General features: G+C 43.3%; 1 protein-coding gene across 2 annotated transcripts in view; it reads right to left on the minus strand.

Moving 5' to 3' along the window:
- Positions 1 to 19,836, minus strand: part of xxylt1 (xyloside xylosyltransferase 1) — a 46,148-nt gene extending 26,312 nt beyond the window's left edge. Inside the window, exons 1-5 of one of the 2 annotated variants that reach the window (XM_063200877.1) lie at positions 19,284 to 19,836; positions 19,131 to 19,195; positions 15,053 to 15,638; positions 13,097 to 13,244; positions 3,575 to 3,707 (exon numbers count right to left, since the gene is read on the minus strand). In XM_063200877.1, coding sequence (XP_063056947.1) covers positions 3,575 to 3,707; positions 13,097 to 13,244; positions 15,053 to 15,547 — 776 coding nt within the window. In that variant the 5' untranslated portion in view covers positions 15,548 to 15,638; positions 19,131 to 19,195; positions 19,284 to 19,836. Of the gene's footprint in view, positions 1 to 3,574; positions 3,708 to 13,096; positions 13,245 to 15,052; positions 15,639 to 15,818; positions 16,071 to 19,130; positions 19,196 to 19,283 lie in introns of those variants that run through there. The other variant, XM_063200876.1, reaches the window with a different exon arrangement.
- Positions 19,837 to 19,896: the final 60 nt, after the last annotated feature.

The raw sequence follows: 19,896 nt of genomic DNA on the forward strand, positions 1-19,896 counted from the left end.
TTTAAAGCAGGAATGTAAAAAGCAGCTCAAGTATAAGACATTGGTTTTGATGGTGTGTCAGGAGGACACAACATGGCAATAGGCCTGTTTCTATACGTATTATTCTGCACAGGGAAAATTCAGTGGGCTGCAGTGTTACCACAATAAAACAGTGTGCCTTCTCAGTGCCATGCTACTTGTTTTGACTGGTTACCCAACACTCAGTGGCAGAGCTCTGTGGGCTCCAGTCTGGACTTCCATGGCTAACCACTTTGGCCTCCTCCATGGCACCACAGCTGCTGTGAGCGAGGAGGACAAAAGAATGAAATGGTGGTGGAGCTGGAGGAGAAGGAAGATGAAGGTATGATGAAGGTTTGGGACACCAAAGGGGTCTTTAAGTGGGCCGTTTTCCAGAGGCAGTGTTATGCAACTGAAAGGGACCAGAGTCACGGTGGTTATGCACAACCAACCCTGAAGGTAGAGTGGCAGCAGTGACGGCCTTGTCCCTTGTCCCTCTCAAGGGCAACGGAGTGGGCACAACTTCCCAACTATTCTGCCCTACAAAGCAAAAATGCAGTACAGTAACTATGCAGAGCTCTGGAATGAATAAAATTACTTCAAAATGATCCTGTTTGTCCACCCTAAGTGCTTTTAGATTATAGTAATTGACATGTGCCAGTTTTGTTACTTTATATTACCGCGTTCTTTGCAGATCAATCATGTTAATTAGCATCACATTTTTATATTCAGCGGCGGAGAAAATTGAGAGAACACCTCGAAATTACCTGTTTTTCCTGGTTTTACTACTTATGGGCATGTGTTTCAGTAAAATGGGCAGTGTCATTTCATTCTGTAAACTACTGACAACATTTCCTCCTAATTTCGAATTAAAATATTATCATTTAGTACAGCCCCTCAGGGGAAGTTGGGGAGCTCTAGGGGGGAGTCGAGAAGTATACATCTGAAAGGGGGTGGTGCTTAGTTGCCTTTGGGGGACGTTAGTGCCTTTAAGTTTTTAATACAATGGGGGGCGTTGTCAGGCTTATGATGAGGTCAAAGGGGTGTTGGGAGGCTTGTGATGAGGCCAAGGGTGTGTTTGTTCAAAAAAGGTTGAGAACCACTGATTTGGACTATTTATTTTCAGAAAGTTACAAATGGTCAAAATAACACAAAAGATGCAATCTGGTTTTCAGACCTTAAAAAAATTCAAAGAAAACAAGATGGCAAAAGCTGGTAATTTTGAGGTGGTCTCTCAATTTTTTCCGTAGATGTAGTCATTAAAACCGAAAAAACGTATTTTCACAACAATGCAGTTATTGCATTTTTGCTTTGTAGGGCAGTATTACTGCCTAGTGTCACCTTAGCCCAGCCCTGAACTGCGCAGGAAAGAGGCACATACATGCAACAACATGCGTTTGTGAATTTGGTAAACTGACCATCTAATTTAGGGTGTACTTATATTAACACTTTGCAATCATATTGCATCTAAAGGCCTAATTAAAAATTCTTAGAATGGGTAACTGAACAATGGGATGGGAGAGGAAGACTTGGGAGGAGAAGGGGATAAGCAAACTCTAGCGCCATCTGCTGTCGGCCTGCAATGCATTGGACGACAACACAGAACACCACAAGACAGAGGCACAGACGATATGCTGGGTGCTTAGACAGCAGTAATGGCATTTGCAAGCCAGCAGTGATTTGATGAAGGTGTAGATTTTTTTGGAATTTTCAATATACTGAATTATGGCAGTACCACTCTGCATGTAAGCAAGCACTTATTTTTATCGCATGGATGTTTTTTTGGTCATCTCTTGACTTTAAAGGCAGGTATGGCATCGCCATTTCTTTAAATGACAAACATGTCCAGATATCCCACAATAGTCCCCACAGCATACAGGAAAACTACAGTGGCCTCGGTGGGGACAAACATAGCCAGTGCAGGCATCCTGTTGATGACGAGTGGTCTAAAATAATTATCCTGACCTTCTGAACACAAAGACCAGGCACAAGACTCCAGCACAATTTTTCCTTTGTTGACACCGCACCCCCCACCCCCTTACCCCATCCCACCTCCACTGTCCCATTCCGCTTGTAGAGCCGAAAAACCGGGCAGGACAGGATTTCGCAACAGGCAAGGACTCATCTCCAAGAATTACTTGACACCATAAAGCAGTTTACCGAGAAAAAGCCTAGCGTAAGAATAGAGGAGAGTGGACTACCCGTATTTGGCTGGGGCTACTAAGAACAAAAAATGAGTTTGTGCCAGGCTACAAATAGGGGCTGGCTACAATTTGAAGGATTTTACTACACAAAGGCAAAAAAAAAAAAACATATTTGTTGGTCTATTAGTTAAAAGAGGTCTATTAGTTAAAAGCCTGTCTCTTTTATTAGCCTGTGTCACTTAGGTGACAGACTAATAAGAGGCAAGCTTTTATTTATGAAAAATTGTTTTAGACCAGGTTACTAAAAGAGGCTGGCTACTATGAGGGGTATACAGTACAAAGGATAAACAAAGGATGCACGATATACAAAGGAAGCGATAAAACAAATGACTCATTTGTGCCTGTGTATGGATTTAATATACCATTACATAGCCTATTATTTAGCTTGTGTTAATGTTTGCCATCAACTGGAAGGGAGAGACCTCTACATGTAGACTTGCGGTCCTGACTGAGTGTCGTGGTGTCTGAGCACGGGTTGGCATTGATTGGCTACTGCACGTGTGCTGCCATCACGCTGTCTTTGCATGTGTTTGAAGGTCTACAAATGGTTATCGGTCGTACCCAACATCGAGCGTCCAAATGTTCAGTCTATTTTCGGTATCGCACAGCAATGTTCCATTCGTCGTCATTCAGACCAGAGCTACACATACCGTGAAAGAGATGCAGTTTGCATTGGTGTAATATTTGCTACTGTTGATCTTTTTTTTTTTTTTTTTTTAAACATCTTTTCAGACAGCTACACAGCTTTTCATTGACAGTTCCTGTAAACAGAAGTCACCCAGTCAGGGTGGAATCTATTTTAGATTACCAAGCATTACCAGCAGGCTTTTGGTGCTTATCGTAATACATAAAGTGCATGTCACGTGTGCTTTTCAAATCCAACACTCAAAAGTCATGTGCATTACAAGGGCAGAGTGTGCGTGTGCGTGTGTGCGTGTGTGCGTGCGTGTGTGCGTGCGTGCAAATTAGTTGGGTACAACAAAATGTTGGTGGTAATTTTTCTTGAAACAAAAAGACCTTTCCTCACAAATGATGAATGTTTAAAGACATGAAACACTGTTCCTTTATTATGTCCTAATTTGTCAGTTGTCATTGTGTGTGAATAAATAGAAATAATGAATAATAATAACATTTAATAATAATAACAACTCTACTATTGCAAGTATTTCAAAGTACGTCACTTATAACATTTTGGATCATATTTTTCAGTATTGTGTATACAATTCTCGTGTGTGTGTGTGGGCTTTTCCAGATACAGACGTACGTACATGCCTCCACTCTATAAATTCAGATTGTTTTCCTTACCTTCCCCATAAAAGGAGATAACTTTTGGGTATCAGGCATCCTGTCTATGATGCAAGTCAAATATTTACCTGTACACAGGCTGCATTTCCTGAGCGATTCCAATAACAGCTTCTGTCTTGAACTTGTTGAACTCTTGGAACAGGTCTCTGATGTTACACCGGAACTTAAGGTCCAAATCCAGCTGCACAATGTGCTTCATGTCTGTTCAGAAAAGAAAAGAAAACAAAAGAAAAAAAAGAACAGAAAAAAGAAAGAAAAGTAGTAAGACAGATTTGCTTTTAGCTACCACACAACACCGTGTTCCCTTCCAAGGGTAATTTAGTCATGTTTAATACTGCGAGAACACTTGCACAAAAAGGGTATAGAGGCTGTCAGGAATAGACACATGTACAACATTTGTATATTTATTTGCCTCTTCTTACTTATTTCCGTCATCATCAAACATGTTTAAAAAGGTTTTGCTTGGTACTGAACTGGATTGAAACCTGGGGCGAATTATGCCACAACGGGAACTTCCTCAATGCTGTGCAAAAGGCTTCGTAGGTTTAAGGTAGACTCTCTTGTTTTATAACTTTGAGTCCCCTGCATCGAACAACACCTGAGGTCTTGAGTAAAAGTCGACCACATGGAGCTAATGTACCGGTAACTGTCTCCGCTCTGGCTCTGCTAAGACGTTTGTCTGTGCATTCAGTTCAGTGACCAGTCACTGGTTCGGATATTGTTGCAGGGTCAGAAAGGAAACCAGAGCAGCGGTCCAGAACAATAGAGGGTTGGCCTGACACGGGCCCGAGTGAGCAGGACCGCACTAAGCCAATGTGGTTCACCCCAGCCACTATACCTCACAGGTATCCCTCTTATGATCAATAAGTAAAGCGTGTGTCATACTGTGTTCCCTCATTGGTCAAAAAAAGATCTTGGTGCCCCTGGGCAACATGCCATTGGCCCTTGTAGATAATCCGGCCATGCGTGTGAGTGCTGTGGCTGCTAGCAGTGAGAGGATTTTAGACAGAAGTCTGTCCAAACAGGCACCCGGACGTCACCAAAAACTGTGACCGGCCCTCTTCCCGAGCTCCACTCAAAACAAGGAAGCACCCCCCACCCCCTCACTACCCCCAAACACAAACACACACACGCACGCACGCACGCACGCACGCACGCACGCACGCACGCACGCACGCACGCACACACACACGCACACACACACACACACACCGCGCGCGCGCGCACACACACACACACACCGCGCGCGCGCACACACCGCGCGCGCGCACACACACACACACACACACACACCGCGCGCACACACACACACCGCGCGCGCACACACACACACACACACCGCGCGCACACACACACACACACACCGCGCGCACACACACACACACACACCGCGCGCACACACACACACCGCGCGCGCACACACACACACCGCGCGCGCACACACACACACCGCGCGCGCGCGCGCACGCACACACACCGCGCGCGCGCACACACACACACCGCGCGCGCGCGCGCACGCACACACACCGCGCGCGCGCACACACACACACCGCGCGCGCGCACACACACACACCGCGCGCGCGCACACACACACACCGCGCGCGCGCACACACACACACCGCGCGCGCGCACACACACACACCGCGCGCGCGCACACACACACCGCGCGCGCGCGCGCACACACACACACCGCGCGCGCGCGCGCACACACACACACACACACACACACACACCGCGCGCGCGCACACACACACACCGCGCGCGCGCACACACACACACCGCGCGCGCGCACACACACACACACACCGCGCGCGCGCGCGCGCACACACACACACACACACACCGCGCGCGCGCACACACACACCGCGCGCGCGCACACACACACACACACACACACACACACACACACACACACACACACACACACACACACACACACACACACACACACACACACACACACACACACACACACACACACACACACACACACACACAATGGCTGTGCATATGTTTCACACTGAAGGATAAAAGGCAGTGGCTGCAAAAGACAAAGATCCCATAAGCCCATTGAATAAGCCTGCATATGAAAACAATGTATGCTTTAGCAGAGACCATTATGTTTCTCACTTCCTTTGTTATGGCTTTGGCAACAAAGCAAACGTGTGTGTACAAGTAAAGAAAACCAACACTGATTAAACGCTACAATTCAGTCAGTACAATATGGTTTGATGATCACAAATTACTTACTTACAATGCAATAACATTCAAAATCCCTCACTTATTCCTATTCATTACTATATTCATATTCCTACTTAGTGTTGAAAAGAAAGCATTAAAATTGTAAATTCAATTTGACAAAGCATTGAATGTGTCAAGGAGATGAGGTCTTTTTTGTTACAGAGTCGCACTGAAAGCTTCATTTACAATTCAGCTGGCTTTGATGGATTTAGCTAAATGTCTTAGAAGACAATTTAAGTCTGTTAAAACTAGAGTAAGTCTGTCTGACACACAGAAAATACAGAACAGAATAGAACAGAATAGAACAGAATAGAACAGAATAGAACAGAATAGAACGGAATAGAATAGAAATGTTCTAGGGCTAGAAGGCTGCAGGATGTGTGAAGAGCATTAAGACCAGTCATTGGCTTCCTCCAGTCCAAACTAGCTTCCTGTCTCCTGCGGTTGAAGCTTAATGACTTCCAAGAACCACCAGGATTTCTTATAAAAACTTCAGAGACAAACAGCAGTCAGGCCAGTGCTGTGTAGGCCTTGTAGCATCAGGTCACCCTGCATGCTCACAGCCTAATGAGGCCATCACGCAGAGAGAGAGGTGGTCAAGCTGAGCCCACAGAAAAGCACAGCGGTGACCATGGATACCTCCGAAGCACTGACATGCAATGTTTCTAACATTCATACATTCCTCTTATCTGTGCTCATGTCGGAATACGGACATTATCTAACGAAGGTGCATTCTAAAATGATTTCAAGGAAATGGGTGCTGGAAGATTGCCTTCTGTGTTGGTGAAGCTCTGAAAGACACTAAAAGCAGAAGTCCTACTAAACAGGGCTGCATTTCTCAAAAACTCCCAAGTAGCCATTATTCATCAAAACTGACAACTGAATAGCGTTGTTATGTAGAGTGCTGCAATGGAAGCACATTCAAACATCTCTGCTCTCAATGTGTTGACCATGAATTTGTATTTCATGAAAACATCTTTGTGTCAACATCAAGTGTACTACATGAAAACTGTCACATAAGGACAGGCATATCACGCGCTGATTTGCGAAAAAGGGACATTTGCAGAGCTTGACCAGTGCTCATTAACATTTCTCAGGCTGGTGGATAGCATAGGAAGGTCCATCCAGCACGGAAGAGGAGCCTGAAATGTAGGTCACAGAGAGCGGAGGCATGATGACGTCCGTCTCTCTTCTTGGTCTCTCCAGCAGCGCAGTAGCTCCCCACAATGGCTACGTTCCACTGTCCTAACTCCCGTCCTCTACCTGTGCTCGTAGCCTCGCGCTTCCCTAACGGTAGGGACACATAGGAGGCGAAGCAAGCGAAGCGAAGAGAGGCGAAATCCAACCGTCATCAGGTCGTCGTGGCGAATCAAATGGAATGGAACAGTTATGTTGTTGATTTGATTGGGCCGTGGCAGGCGAATTCGCTCCTCATTTGCATAACATTAAACTTTCTTTAATAATTTCGCTTCGCTTCGCCCCTGTTCGCTTGCTTTCGCTTGCCATCGCTTGCCTTCGCCTCTCTCATAGGAATGAATGGCAAAGTTCGCAAATTCGCGTCTATGTGTCCCTACCGTGACGCCTCACCTCAGTGGAGAAAACCATAAGCTGTCAGCCTAGCAAGAACCACTTTTGGGGGACTTTCCCCAATTCAACGTCTGGATTGCAAATGACAAAATGTCCTTTGAATTGTCCTTTTGTGAGATATTGAATTAAACTTCTGTAGTCAATGTCTTGCGATGTCATCACAAGGCCACAAGAACAAGAACAAGGGAGGACGGGAGTTAGGATAATGGAAAGAAACCAATGACTTTGCAACAGAAGGCCAAATATTTCCTGAATTTCCAGATCAAGTTACAGATTCCGCCATCAGAAGCCAACACAATAATGCCATATCTCAGTCTCAGGAAAATTTGAAGGCTAACAAGAAGGGCGTTTTTTTTTCTTTTTGGTTATTTTTGCAATTATATATTATTAGGGTGTTGTAGCCCGCACAATCATCACGCTGTAAGACTCACTCCCCTAGTATGTGGACTACAAAATGCCATTACGGCAAATATCAGTTAATGAGTGAAAAACCAACACGATTGGGGAGAACTAGCATGCATTAATGGATACTACCAGGAAGTACAAGATGCATTACTGTGTGCACTAATTTACGCATGAAAATTGTCATTATCTGTCCATATATCAAACAAATAAAGCACCAAGCCTACCGATCTTAAATCCACCAGGCCTAATAATCAAACGGTAACACTTTACTTTACGGATCGCTAATAAAGTGGTAATTTTGTGTTAATTTCATAGTTATTTCATAGTTTGTTTTTAGTAACAACAGCAAAATAACCATACAGTTTCCAGTGCATTGTGGTGACACCCTGATGACTCGCAGCACGGTGACACTTTGTTGACACACACGCACACACACGCACGCACGCACGCACGCACGCGCACGCACACGCACACGCACACGCACACGCACACGCACACACGCACACGCACACGCACACGCACACGCACACACACACACACACGCACACACACACACACGCGCACACACACACACACACACACACACACACACACACACACACACACACACCACTGGAAACTGTATGGTTATTTTGCTGTTGTTAATAAAAACAAACAGTTATTATCCTGAAATAACTATGAAATAACTATGAAATTAACACGAAATTACCACCTTATTAGCGATCCGTAAAGTAAAGTCTTACCGATCGAACCGTATATTGCACTGGCATTTTGGCATAATTGCAGTAGTTTATCACACAAACAGTGATCATTACGACCCCATTTGTCTATTGCCAACTCTTACTGGACTATTCAGGGGCATTGCAGCTTTGCTGCAACTAAGAGAAATGAAAGACACACGTTTCATTACAGAAAATAAACTGCTGGCTGCTGACAACAACATATATAGCACAATATCACAACTATACAGTTGACTCAAAGTGCTTTCAAATACACCTACACATCCACACACGGGTCATTTCACGTGAAATCAGACGCTTTGGGACCCGACCGATCCGGATTTCAATCATACTTGGTGTGCCTTTTTAGTAGCAAGGTAGCACCCCAGAACTGCATTGGTTTGACTCTGACACTAATATTAAGGGAGAAACAGACTAGGAAAGGTTCACATTTTAGGGTAGGACACTATACATTCAGCCTTTAATATATCAGTCAGTGTTAGTCACAAAAAGATGCCTGTGGTATTGTTTGAAAGCTCTTTTCTGGCTCTACATATTACACAATCAGCTTGGAATACAACAACTCTCAGAATATGAATTATGATAAATTGAAAAATTAAAAATTGAATATCTAAAAAACCTATATTTTAAAATGGCCAGTTCCTTGTCCAAACGTAGCCGGCAATGTCATTAGCAACACCTCAAATGCTGGTGTTCGGTTCTTTATTCATTTCAGAGAGAATTTGACTCACAAATATGGCATCATACAGACCACTTACTAATAATATGGTAATACCATAGTAGCATCACATGACAAAACAAAAACAAAACAAAAATGGTCAGTTTCCATGGTCCCAGGTTTCAGAAACTAAGGCAGATGTCCATTTATACACACCAAATGATGATATGTGAATGTTTGAACATTCCTTCTCTGTTTACCTGTGTCATCTTCCCTTTACCGTACTTTAAAGAGATAATCAATGGCTACACTCTCATTTTGTACTCTACCAGTGCATTTGAAGCAGCAGCTGTGTCTTTTGTAGATAATGTATAAGTATGTCCTGTTGCAGTTAGGTTCCACTACCAGATGCACATCCTGATGATCCATGACAAGTCTATCTGGTCTGAAGGGAAAAGTGAAGGCTGGAGATGGTCCATGAGGATGCAGGAAGTTCAGTTTCACCTCTCCAGTGCTCGGCATACATTCCTCAACACATGCTAGCCACCAGTTGCCATCATATACAGCTACAACATACCCTTTAGTGCTTGAAAATGTAACACATTCCTTTACTGAGCTCACTCTTTCAACTCCTTCTCTGAATGCGGAAAAGGGCCTAATGTCCATTGACAATGGGCAGAAGCTGTGTAGTTTTTGAGTACCTGGAATAGTTCTTGCAGATTCAAACCTCTTCAACAGGTTCTCAGCTTCATGATGGTGCATCTCTCTCAAAAACATCCATTGCCAGTTTGCCACAACAGAGATGTACCATCATGAAGCTGAGAACCTGTTGAAAAGGTTGGAATCTGCAAGAACTATTCCAGGTACTCAAAAACTACACAGCTTCTGCCCATTGACAATGGGCACAGTGGAAGTTAGGCCATTTTCAGCATTCAGAGAAGGCAGAGTTGAAAGAGTGAGCTCAGTAAAGGAATGTGTTACATTTTCAAGCATCAAAGGGTATGTTGTAGCTGTATATGATGGCAACTGGTGGCTAGCATGTGTTGAGGAATGTATGCCGAGCACTGGAGAGGTGAAACTGAACTTCCTGCATCCTCATGGACCATCTCCATCCTTCACTTTTCCCTTCAGACCAGATAGACTTGTCATGGATCATCAGGGATGCGCTTCTGGTAGTGGAACCTGCAAACTGCAACGGGACGTACTTATACATTCTCTACAAAAGACACAGCTGCTGCTTCAAAATGCACTGGTAGAGTACAAAATGAGAGTGTAGCCATTGATTATCTCTTTAAAGTACGGTAAAGGGAAGATGACACAGGTACACAGAGAAGGAATGTTCAAACATTCACATATCATCATTTGGTGTATAAATGGACATCTGCCTTAGTTTCTGAAACCTGGGACCATGGAAACTGACCATTTTTGTTTTGTTTTGTCATGTGATGCTACTATGGTATTACCATATTATTAGTAAGTGGTCTGTATGATGCCATATTTATGAGTCAAATTCTCTCTGAAATGAATAAAGAACCGAACACCAGCATTTGAGGTGTTGCTAATGACATTGCCGGCTACGTTTGGACAAGGAACTGGCCATTTTAAAATATAGGTTTTTTAGATATTCAATTTTTAATTGTTCAATTTATCATAATTCATATTCTGAGAGTTGTTGTATTCCAAGCTGATTGTGTAATATGTAGAGCCAGAAAAGAGCTTTCAAATAACACCACAGGCATCTTTTTGTGACTAACACTGACTGATATATTCAAGGCTGAATGTATAGTGTCCTACCCTCACATGTGAACCTTTCCTAGTCTGTTTCTCCCTTAAAATTAGTGTCAGATTCAAACCAATGCAGTTCTGGGGTGCTACCTTGCTACTAAAAAGGCACACCAAGTATGATTGAAATCCGGGTCGGTCGGGTCCCAAAGTGTCTGATTTCACGTGAAATGACCCACACCAGCTCTGGAGGCTGCCAACAACACTGACTGCGCGAATACACCGGCCGTGACAAAGATCAAGCGACAGAGAATCGCTGGACTGTGCAGCAAGAGCGACGCGAGCTATAGAAATGACAGAGTATGTCAGTTAAAAGCAGAACGTAAGCATTCCAACATTCCCATTGGCTGTGGTGGCTGTCGCCGAACCTCATCATAGCTACTTTGCATAATATTAGCTCAAGTCCAACTACAAACTGTCGCTCAAGTCACATGAATCACTTTTTGTCATCCGAATCACTTTTGTCGCAACTCAATACGACGTCAATTACTTCCGTCGCTGGAATCGCTCATGGTCTATTCTTGCCTTGAGATTACCATGTTGATCTTTAGGAGAATGTCTAACAAACAAACAAACAAAAACATTGCCTTGGAGGTTATCTCCCCTCAAACTTCAACAGCTATGTCACTCCTGATGAACCCTGGCGCTGTAATGCAGTGCTGTCTCTGGCTGCTATTGACTATTGACTGGGCTGTCAGAGAGTTCGATGGCTGGAACAAGCCTAGCGGGGGCATTTCTGAGTCATATTAACATGAAAGTTAACCATTTCAACTGCTCAACTTCCACGGTCATTAGCAGAGCAAGGCATCGAAATCTATGGCTTTCTTTTAACGTGCGATATCCTTGCTTTGGATGGAAAGATGATACCAGGGATCAATAGACTGGGGACTTGCATACGTCAGACATTATTGATATCAGCCGTTACGTAGTAACACTGATGTGTTTACCGTCATACAAAATCAACTGAGGTCATGACAGGTACAGAGGAGGTTATCCTATTTATTTAGTTGTTTATTTAGTTGTTTATTTAATCCTATTTATTTAATTGTTACAGTAGCAAGGTCCTACATTCAATGTGTTGTCTGAGAGCAATGAGAGGGTGGTGCTTTCAAATTCATGTGGCATATAAACATATTTTTAACATCATGTACAATCTCCAGTCACTTTATTAGGTACACCTTGCTAGTACAGGGTTGCAACCCCTTTAGCCCTCAGAACTGCCTTAACGACCTATAACAATACTTTGGTTGGCTCTAGCATTGTAACGATGCTCAATTAGAAAGAAGAGGCCCAAAGTAGTGCCAAGAAAATATCCCCCACACCATTAGAAAACCAGCCTGAACATTTGATGCAAGCCAGGATGTCTCCATGTATTCATGTAGTTGACACCAAATACTGACCCTACCATCCCAGCATTGTGGCAGAAATCAAGAGTCTGCAGACCTGACAACATTTATGCAAATTGTATTGTCCAATTTTGTTGAGCCTGTGCAACTTGTAGCCTCGGTTTCTTGTTCTTAACTGACAGAAGTGGCACCCGGTGTGGTTTTCTGCTGCTGTAGTTCAAAGTCAGTTTAATCACATTTTTTGCCAATTATGATGCTTGGTTTGTACTGCAGCCGATCATCTTGGCCATGTCTACATACCTAAAAGCGTTGAGTTGCCACCATGTGATTGGCTGAATAGCAATTTGCATCAATGAGCAATTGGACAGGTGTGCCTATAAAAGTGGCCGGTGAGTGTATGTCTACTTGGAGGCTTTTCGGGATGAAAATTGCCAGAGTGCAAAGTGATAAAGAAACTGTGGGATTGATCATTGCAGATCATGCGTAGAAACAGCCATCGCACGTCTGATCAATATAGACTTTTTTCTATCTGTAAACATTCTAAATTTCACATGTACAACGGATCTAGAAGGGCTCATATGAACTAATGATAAATGAGGCCCCTGGACTATATGAAGAAAGCCAGCTCTTTCTCGCCCCAGCGGGTATGATGTGCTGTATGGCAACAGACAGAAAGAAGGAGATCAGGCCATACAACAGTGTTCAAATGGAAGCCAACATTGTTTTCAGATGTTTCATATTTAATCTGAGCATCAAATGAAATGCTGGAAAAGCAAATGGCTTGGAAACCAGGTCATGGACATGTCCATGTAAGAGAGTCTGTGTTCTCACCAGTGGGCATGATGCGGTGCATGGCCACAGATAGGAAGAAGATGGAGTCACTGTAGTACGCCCCTGATCCCGCGCTGAAGTGCTTCTGCATAGCCTCCACGATGGGAAAGAGCTTCTCGGTCAGGGCAGCCACATCATGGAACACCACCTGCAAGGACCAGAGAAGCACAGAGTGAGCAGCTGCTGCCCAGGCCAGCACGTCCACTGACCCCTCGATCACTGTGTACAACTGCAGACTGACAAAATCATAAACTACATTTATATCAAATCTGGCATTGGCTGTGCGTGTGTGTGTGTGTGTGTGTGTGTGTGTGTGTGTGTGTGTGTGTGTGTGTGTGTGTGTGTGTGTGTGTGTGTGTGTGTGTGTGTGTGTGTGTGTGTGTGTGTACGTGCGTGCGTGTTTTTAGCTCCCGTTGATTTCAAATGTCCTATTCTGTATCTCTTTGATATCAACACAAGCTTTCAGCTAATTCAGTTCTCCTGACTAAAATCAGCGTAGTGACTTGCGTTAAGTCATTCCCGCTGAGCTCCAAGACCTGATTTGACACAAAAGGAAACATTTGTGGTGACAAAAAGCAGATTTACAGCAAGGCAAGCTACTACTTCTCTGGGTCGAAGAGGTTTTTCCAGCCCTTTCAAGAGCAGCATGCATGGTTTCCAAATTTAGACACTCACAGTTGAGCTGCCCCTTAGGTTCTCTGTTGTTGATCTTTTGAGGAATTGGTTGGGGGCGTGAGCTGTACATGACAAGACATTGTTGATCAATAGGGCTATTTTCAATGCTGGGCCAGACCCTAGCTGTGCTGGACTAAATTACACGCACTGGATTAATGATGAAAAACTATAAAATGAGTGTGAAACAGATATTTTAGTGATGTTTAACAAATATCAACAAAGACTTAACAAATTACTGGTGTGCTATTTATTACACTCCCTTGTTACCTTCTGTACTCTTTGACCCACGCCTAGAGAATTACCTGCCTATCCAGGAGAGCATCCCCACCCCAGTACAGTGGGAGCTGTGGGTCTGGGCTGCTAGCCCCATAGCACTGGTGCTGAGTAGGGTCAGTCATGATGGTGAAAATGTTGCCAATCTGCCTCTCTGGCTCCATTCAGTACCTCGCAGATCCAGGCATTGCAGTTACAAAGGCCAATACTGCCCCCATGTGTCCAAATAGGACGTCAGCACCGGTCAAACTCCTGTCTTTCGTTGTGCTTGTGGCAAGACGTCGTTGACGAGAGAAGTTTAATTCAATATCTTGCAAACCCAAAATTCAAAGGTCATTTTCTTATTTGCAGTAGGGATGTTGAAATGGGGAAAAGTGCCCCAAATGCTATTGTGCCCCAAATGCTATTGTGCCCATGCTGACAACGGTAAAGTTGTTTTTGTTTTCTCCACAGATTATCCCTTTCATTATTAGTCACTGACACCACCAACATCTAAACATTCATTATGACATACATGCAATTTACATTTTTCATACGTGACCATTCTCCAGTCATGGACATATTTGTCAGCTTAATTTACTATACTTTATATTAAGTTCTTTATACTTTATACACTATAAGTACCCTGCAGGGGGGCCCTAAGTGCTTGTGTTACACCACCGCAGGTACGGTTCTTATGGTCAGTCATGAACTTCACATAAGTCATCATTTTCACCTTTAGGTGCCCTAAATAAGCCAACCAGGTCTGTCCACATGACTTGGCCCAAATCATGACTCTGCCATCTCCTGTCCCAATCTTATTAGGACAAGGTGGCATTCATGTCTTGAAGCCAACTTCTATTTCAGTTGTACTATGCAAACCTGCAAATGTTAGATGTTGTCCCAGGTGGGTGGGTGAGTGGCTGAGTGACAATGGGTATTCTTTTGTAACCAAATTGACACATTTCATTTCAGAAATGTCAGTCCAGTTATTTGTATACCCAACAGGCTACCTCCCATTAAACTCACCTCATATTTGAAGGAGGCATCCACAAGTAGCTCCGGAAGCAACACCGTGCCCAGTTCACGACTCTGCTCGTCACTCACAAAGTGAAGAACCAGCACTTCACCCTCCAGAAAGCGCCCATGTTTAGCCATGGAACGCATCGCCACCTGAAACTTTGCCTTAAGGCCCCTGTTCTTATCCAACTTTGTAAACATCATCAGAGCATGGTAAAGTTGCTTCTTCGCTCTGCCATCATCAACCTCTCCCGCCGCACCTCCTTTTCCATCTTCATGCAACAGCCTGGTGTCTAATGAGAGGTCCGCATCGTTACGATTGGCATTGTGGCTTGCCTGGGTCTCTTTGATGCGCTTGGTGGTGCTGGAGAAATTCTGCTTCTCCGATCCGAAATAATAAAACGCTACTACAGCCATGGCAGCGGCGAGAAGTAGGACCATTTGGTACGACCTGAAAGTGCTGATTCTTCCCATCAGGCTGGCAAATAAGCGCAAGAGGCCCATTGCGCCACCAGCCAAGGTTCGACGGCTAGCTCTGATGGTGGAGGTCGTTGTCAGTTCGGTCACAGCCAGTCATACAAATCTGGCCGTTGATCTGAAAGTGTGGGATAGATACACCACGTAAGGGAAACATGCTATTCTTCAAAACACATCGATTGCAGTAGCGTCATCATAGTTTTGCGGGAGATTACAGCAGTCTAAATGGAAACGTTGGCTATGCGAGTGAGATTGATATGTCATCAATGCCAATGATGCAAATAAATCAATGACTTACCATTCTGTTTGTTTATAGTTTGCATGATAAATGCAACCGACTGTCCAGCTGGATAGCTGAGTCTCCACTAGTATACATGCCTGCCTGAAAACAAACAGCAGCTGACAGCTGATCTAGCCTACATTTCCTTTCAAAATATGTTACATTATTCATTAATAACGCTGATATCTTCAGGATGCAGCAAACTTCAGCTGTGGAGTAGGCTACGAGGCGACCCAGCAACACCACAACTGCTAAAGGCTCTGAGAATACTTTGAAATGATTGACACGCACGGGAGTAAAACATTTCCGGGTCAAATCTACCAGAGAGTATAACCAGAGAGAGTAGAGAGATGCAGAATCTCTGGTATAACCAGAGAACCTCTAACAGGGGTATAACCAGTGAGAGGGCTCACTTGTGACGTTGCTCGCGCTCGCCCAGAGCCATCTAATAACAGAGTTGCGCAAACCGGGGACCAGGAAGTCGGTTGGTGATGTGATTCGCGTAGATTAAAATGTTTCTTAACAGTAAACTTCTGTTCGTTGGAAACTAACACAGAACCATCACATACCAAACAAAGACTAAGTACAAACAAATTACATGACCTTTACCACATTTTCTGTGTTATACCGCCACCTCCTGGAACTAAGTAACTTCTAATAGAACTAAAGTCAATGGGGATTTCCATGTTAACTCTCTGTGAGGCTCCATGAGAGCCGCCATTGCTGTGGAAAGATTGGTCCATAGAGGTCTATGGGAGTGGCGTAACTCTGATATTAGATGGCTCTGCGCTCGCCAACCAGCTGCAGTACCACCCAAACAACTGAAACATGAATGGGTTTCCAATGGGGCTGCCTAAAATAATGCTTGTATTTGTCGTTGTACATTTTTTTCCACCGAAATAATAATAATAATAATAATAATAATAACACTTATATAATAATACTTTATATAGCGCCTTTCAAAACACCCCAGGTGTGTTGGAAAGTGTGTGAGTGTTGTGTTGGAAAGTGTGTGAGTATGTGTGCGCGTCAGTGTGTGAGCGTGTGTGTGAATGCATGTAAGTGAAAGTGATTGTGGAACTAGCAGCCATAAGCCGCCAGGAAGAGATGTGTCTTAAGAAACATTGAATTCGAAACTAGTACTTAAATAACGTATTGGAGCTACGTATCTCGGTTTTTGGGTCATGGTTTGGTACATTTTCGGTACAGTAGGCCTAGCTATGGGAACAAAATGGAAAAAACCTTTTCTTCCTCAGCACGTTGTTAATTAGGCCTACACCAAAATATTGTCAAAACGCAAACGGAAAAAAAGGAAAATACATTCGAAGAGCTACTTTTTTAAAATCAATAGGCCAAAAACACTAGTTTCAGTAGAATTTAATTTTACACTTTAATGAATTCCTTATTCAGAGTAGGCTAAACAAAACATTTAAAAATGTTTAAAATGATTAATATTATGTAGGGAATAACTGGCATGGAGGCCTTTCAAATCCGTTCCTTGGATTTCACCCACATCATTTTCTCCACCTTTCACCTCATTCCACTGGTCACTGCCAATATCCTCTTACTATAATTTCCCATTGTGGATCTTGAAATGTCTTTGCGAGATTTTTTATCCTTTACATCCAATATAGTATGTAACCAGGTGTCAAAAAGGTTGACAATTTATTTATAACCAGCCTCATGAGAGAGAAGGAGGAGTCAGAGGTTGCCACCCACCACTGGGACCTTAAATGAATAAAACATAACCAGGTTAAAGGAATAGGCCTACAGCTCAACATTTTGCACAGAATGCATATATCCCCTCATCACAGACATTTGTTCAATCACACTTTGTCACCTGTGTGCCTGAAATGTAAGACGGAAGGTACTTTAGCACATTGCCTAGGACATGTCACAAATTGCAGATCTATTGGGGTAACATTATAACAGAAATGGAAAAGATACTGGATATAAGACTGGACATGGACCCAAAATCCCTTATTCTGGGTCTCCCAGGCCTATTGGTGAAGAACCAGAGACTTTACTGTATTCTGACATTCGCAGCCAGGAAAAATATCTTACTACAATGGATCAGTGACAAAGTCCCAACTATTAAGGGCTGGCATGATATACTGCATGGTATGATACCCCTGGAATACCTAACTTGTGTATTACATTCAAATTCTAGACTATTATTTAGGACCTGGGAACCATATTTGAATTACTTAGAACCTATGTATCTGATATTTTGTTAAAGGGATTTGATAGAGGCAATTGAACATCGCTTTGCAGCTGTCATTATTTTATCTTCTCATAATAATTATTTGATTATTGATTATTTTTTTTTATTAATAAAACATTAAGTCAGTAACAGGGAATAAATAAGCTTCAAATGGAGAGTGCAAAACCGCAATAAAGTTCAAAGTGCATAAATACTTCAGGTTCACAAGACACCACTGCAAACACTACACACTAAATTCAAACCTGGCTCTCAATACCTACTGATGACGAAAGGCCCAGCAGTTGTACACAGTGGCTACAACCTGCAGTCCCCAGTAACTGGTCAAGTTCATTACAACATTAACATTACACTTTAAAATATTTTTTTAGAATGCATCATTACTTTATTAAGTTACACTATTTAAAAGGCCACCACAAACCACTATGACGCAGGGGCTACAACTGCTGGAGCTCGGGCTGAGCCACTTGGGGAAGGCAGAAGGTGTGCAGAGTCCCAGTGTAGTATTGTGGACCTTGGATGTTAATTAACCCAGAATGATAAATACCTATTTGGTACCTGTAATTGCACGACTACGCCACTGGGGGAATTTCGCCCCAGAATATTGACTCAAACCAGTGATGGACACAAGGCACAACAGGTTCGAATAGATGGACAGAGACGTGTTTCCCTTTTGTAGAATAAAAAGTACATTTTCTTTATTTATACAAAGTATTTAAATAAAAACAAAACAAATCCTTGGAACTGGCCGCACTACCTAAATTAAAAGACAATTAAAATTAAAATTAAAAGACTGGCTGCCTTAACTATTACCTAATCAACAGGCCTCAGGAGCACGAGACTCTCCGAACAGGCATAAATAGACTGGAAAGGAGGAGGCGGTCAGCCCGAGACAAATAAAATACAACTAAACAAAATCAAACAGAAAGCAAATCTAAATTAATATAAGGGCAAAACAGCGATGGGCCATCTGCCCACGGTGAACATTCAATAAGACCCTCAACGGCACTCTGAGGAGTCAGGCAAAAAAAACATTAATCAATAATAGTATGGGATTAGATGGGATGCATGTTTACAATGTTACGGCGTACAAGACTAATTACACATACCTCCACGCAACTGGACAGTGTGTGAAGGTTACGAAACAGTCCGGATACCAGGATCTCCATCCAGCCTGGCGATTAACAGATATAATGAATACACATTCCAATTGGACGGATAAAGCATACATTCACAGTTCACATTTAAACACATAGACCTACCTAAACATTGGAAGATTCTAGCCACAGTGCAGTCTCTGGGTGCCACAAGACCTCTGCACCCGCAACCACAGCACAGGGTACGTCCTCAGCAACACCGGGAGAGCTCCTATGAGCATACCTCCTCATTGAGCATACCATTTCTGGTGTTTTTATCAAAATCATGGCCTAGCCGCCACTAACTAGTCAGCCATTCAACAGCTGGCAGAGTCCCATGACGTCATTAGACGACGGTAAGACAGAGGGACACAGCTTGCTCAGGACACAGGCAGTTCAACCCGTTACACCAGCACAGGTCTGCCGCCCTGGCATGGACAAACAAACAGAACTAACACAAAGCAAACAAAATTAAACACACCAAAATGACCTATAAGGAGATTAAGGCTGTTTCGGCTCAATGCTGGCACTCAATTAACCACGACAATTAGCTCTTATTGCACCCCTTCTCCAATCCAGTCCAACCGGTTACATCTACTTTCTTATGTCTCCTCCTTATACATAAAAACAGTGATGTTGATTCAACACTTAGAGAGTCCATTTAAGAATTTCTATTCCATTTGGGCCCAGACCACTCCCTAAGTATTGAACTAACTGTATTTTTTTTTTTTTACAGTGT

Source organism: Engraulis encrasicolus, chromosome 6, assembly GCF_034702125.1.
Source record: "Engraulis encrasicolus isolate BLACKSEA-1 chromosome 6, IST_EnEncr_1.0, whole genome shotgun sequence".
Lineage (NCBI taxonomy): Eukaryota > Metazoa > Chordata > Actinopteri > Clupeiformes > Engraulidae > Engraulis > Engraulis encrasicolus.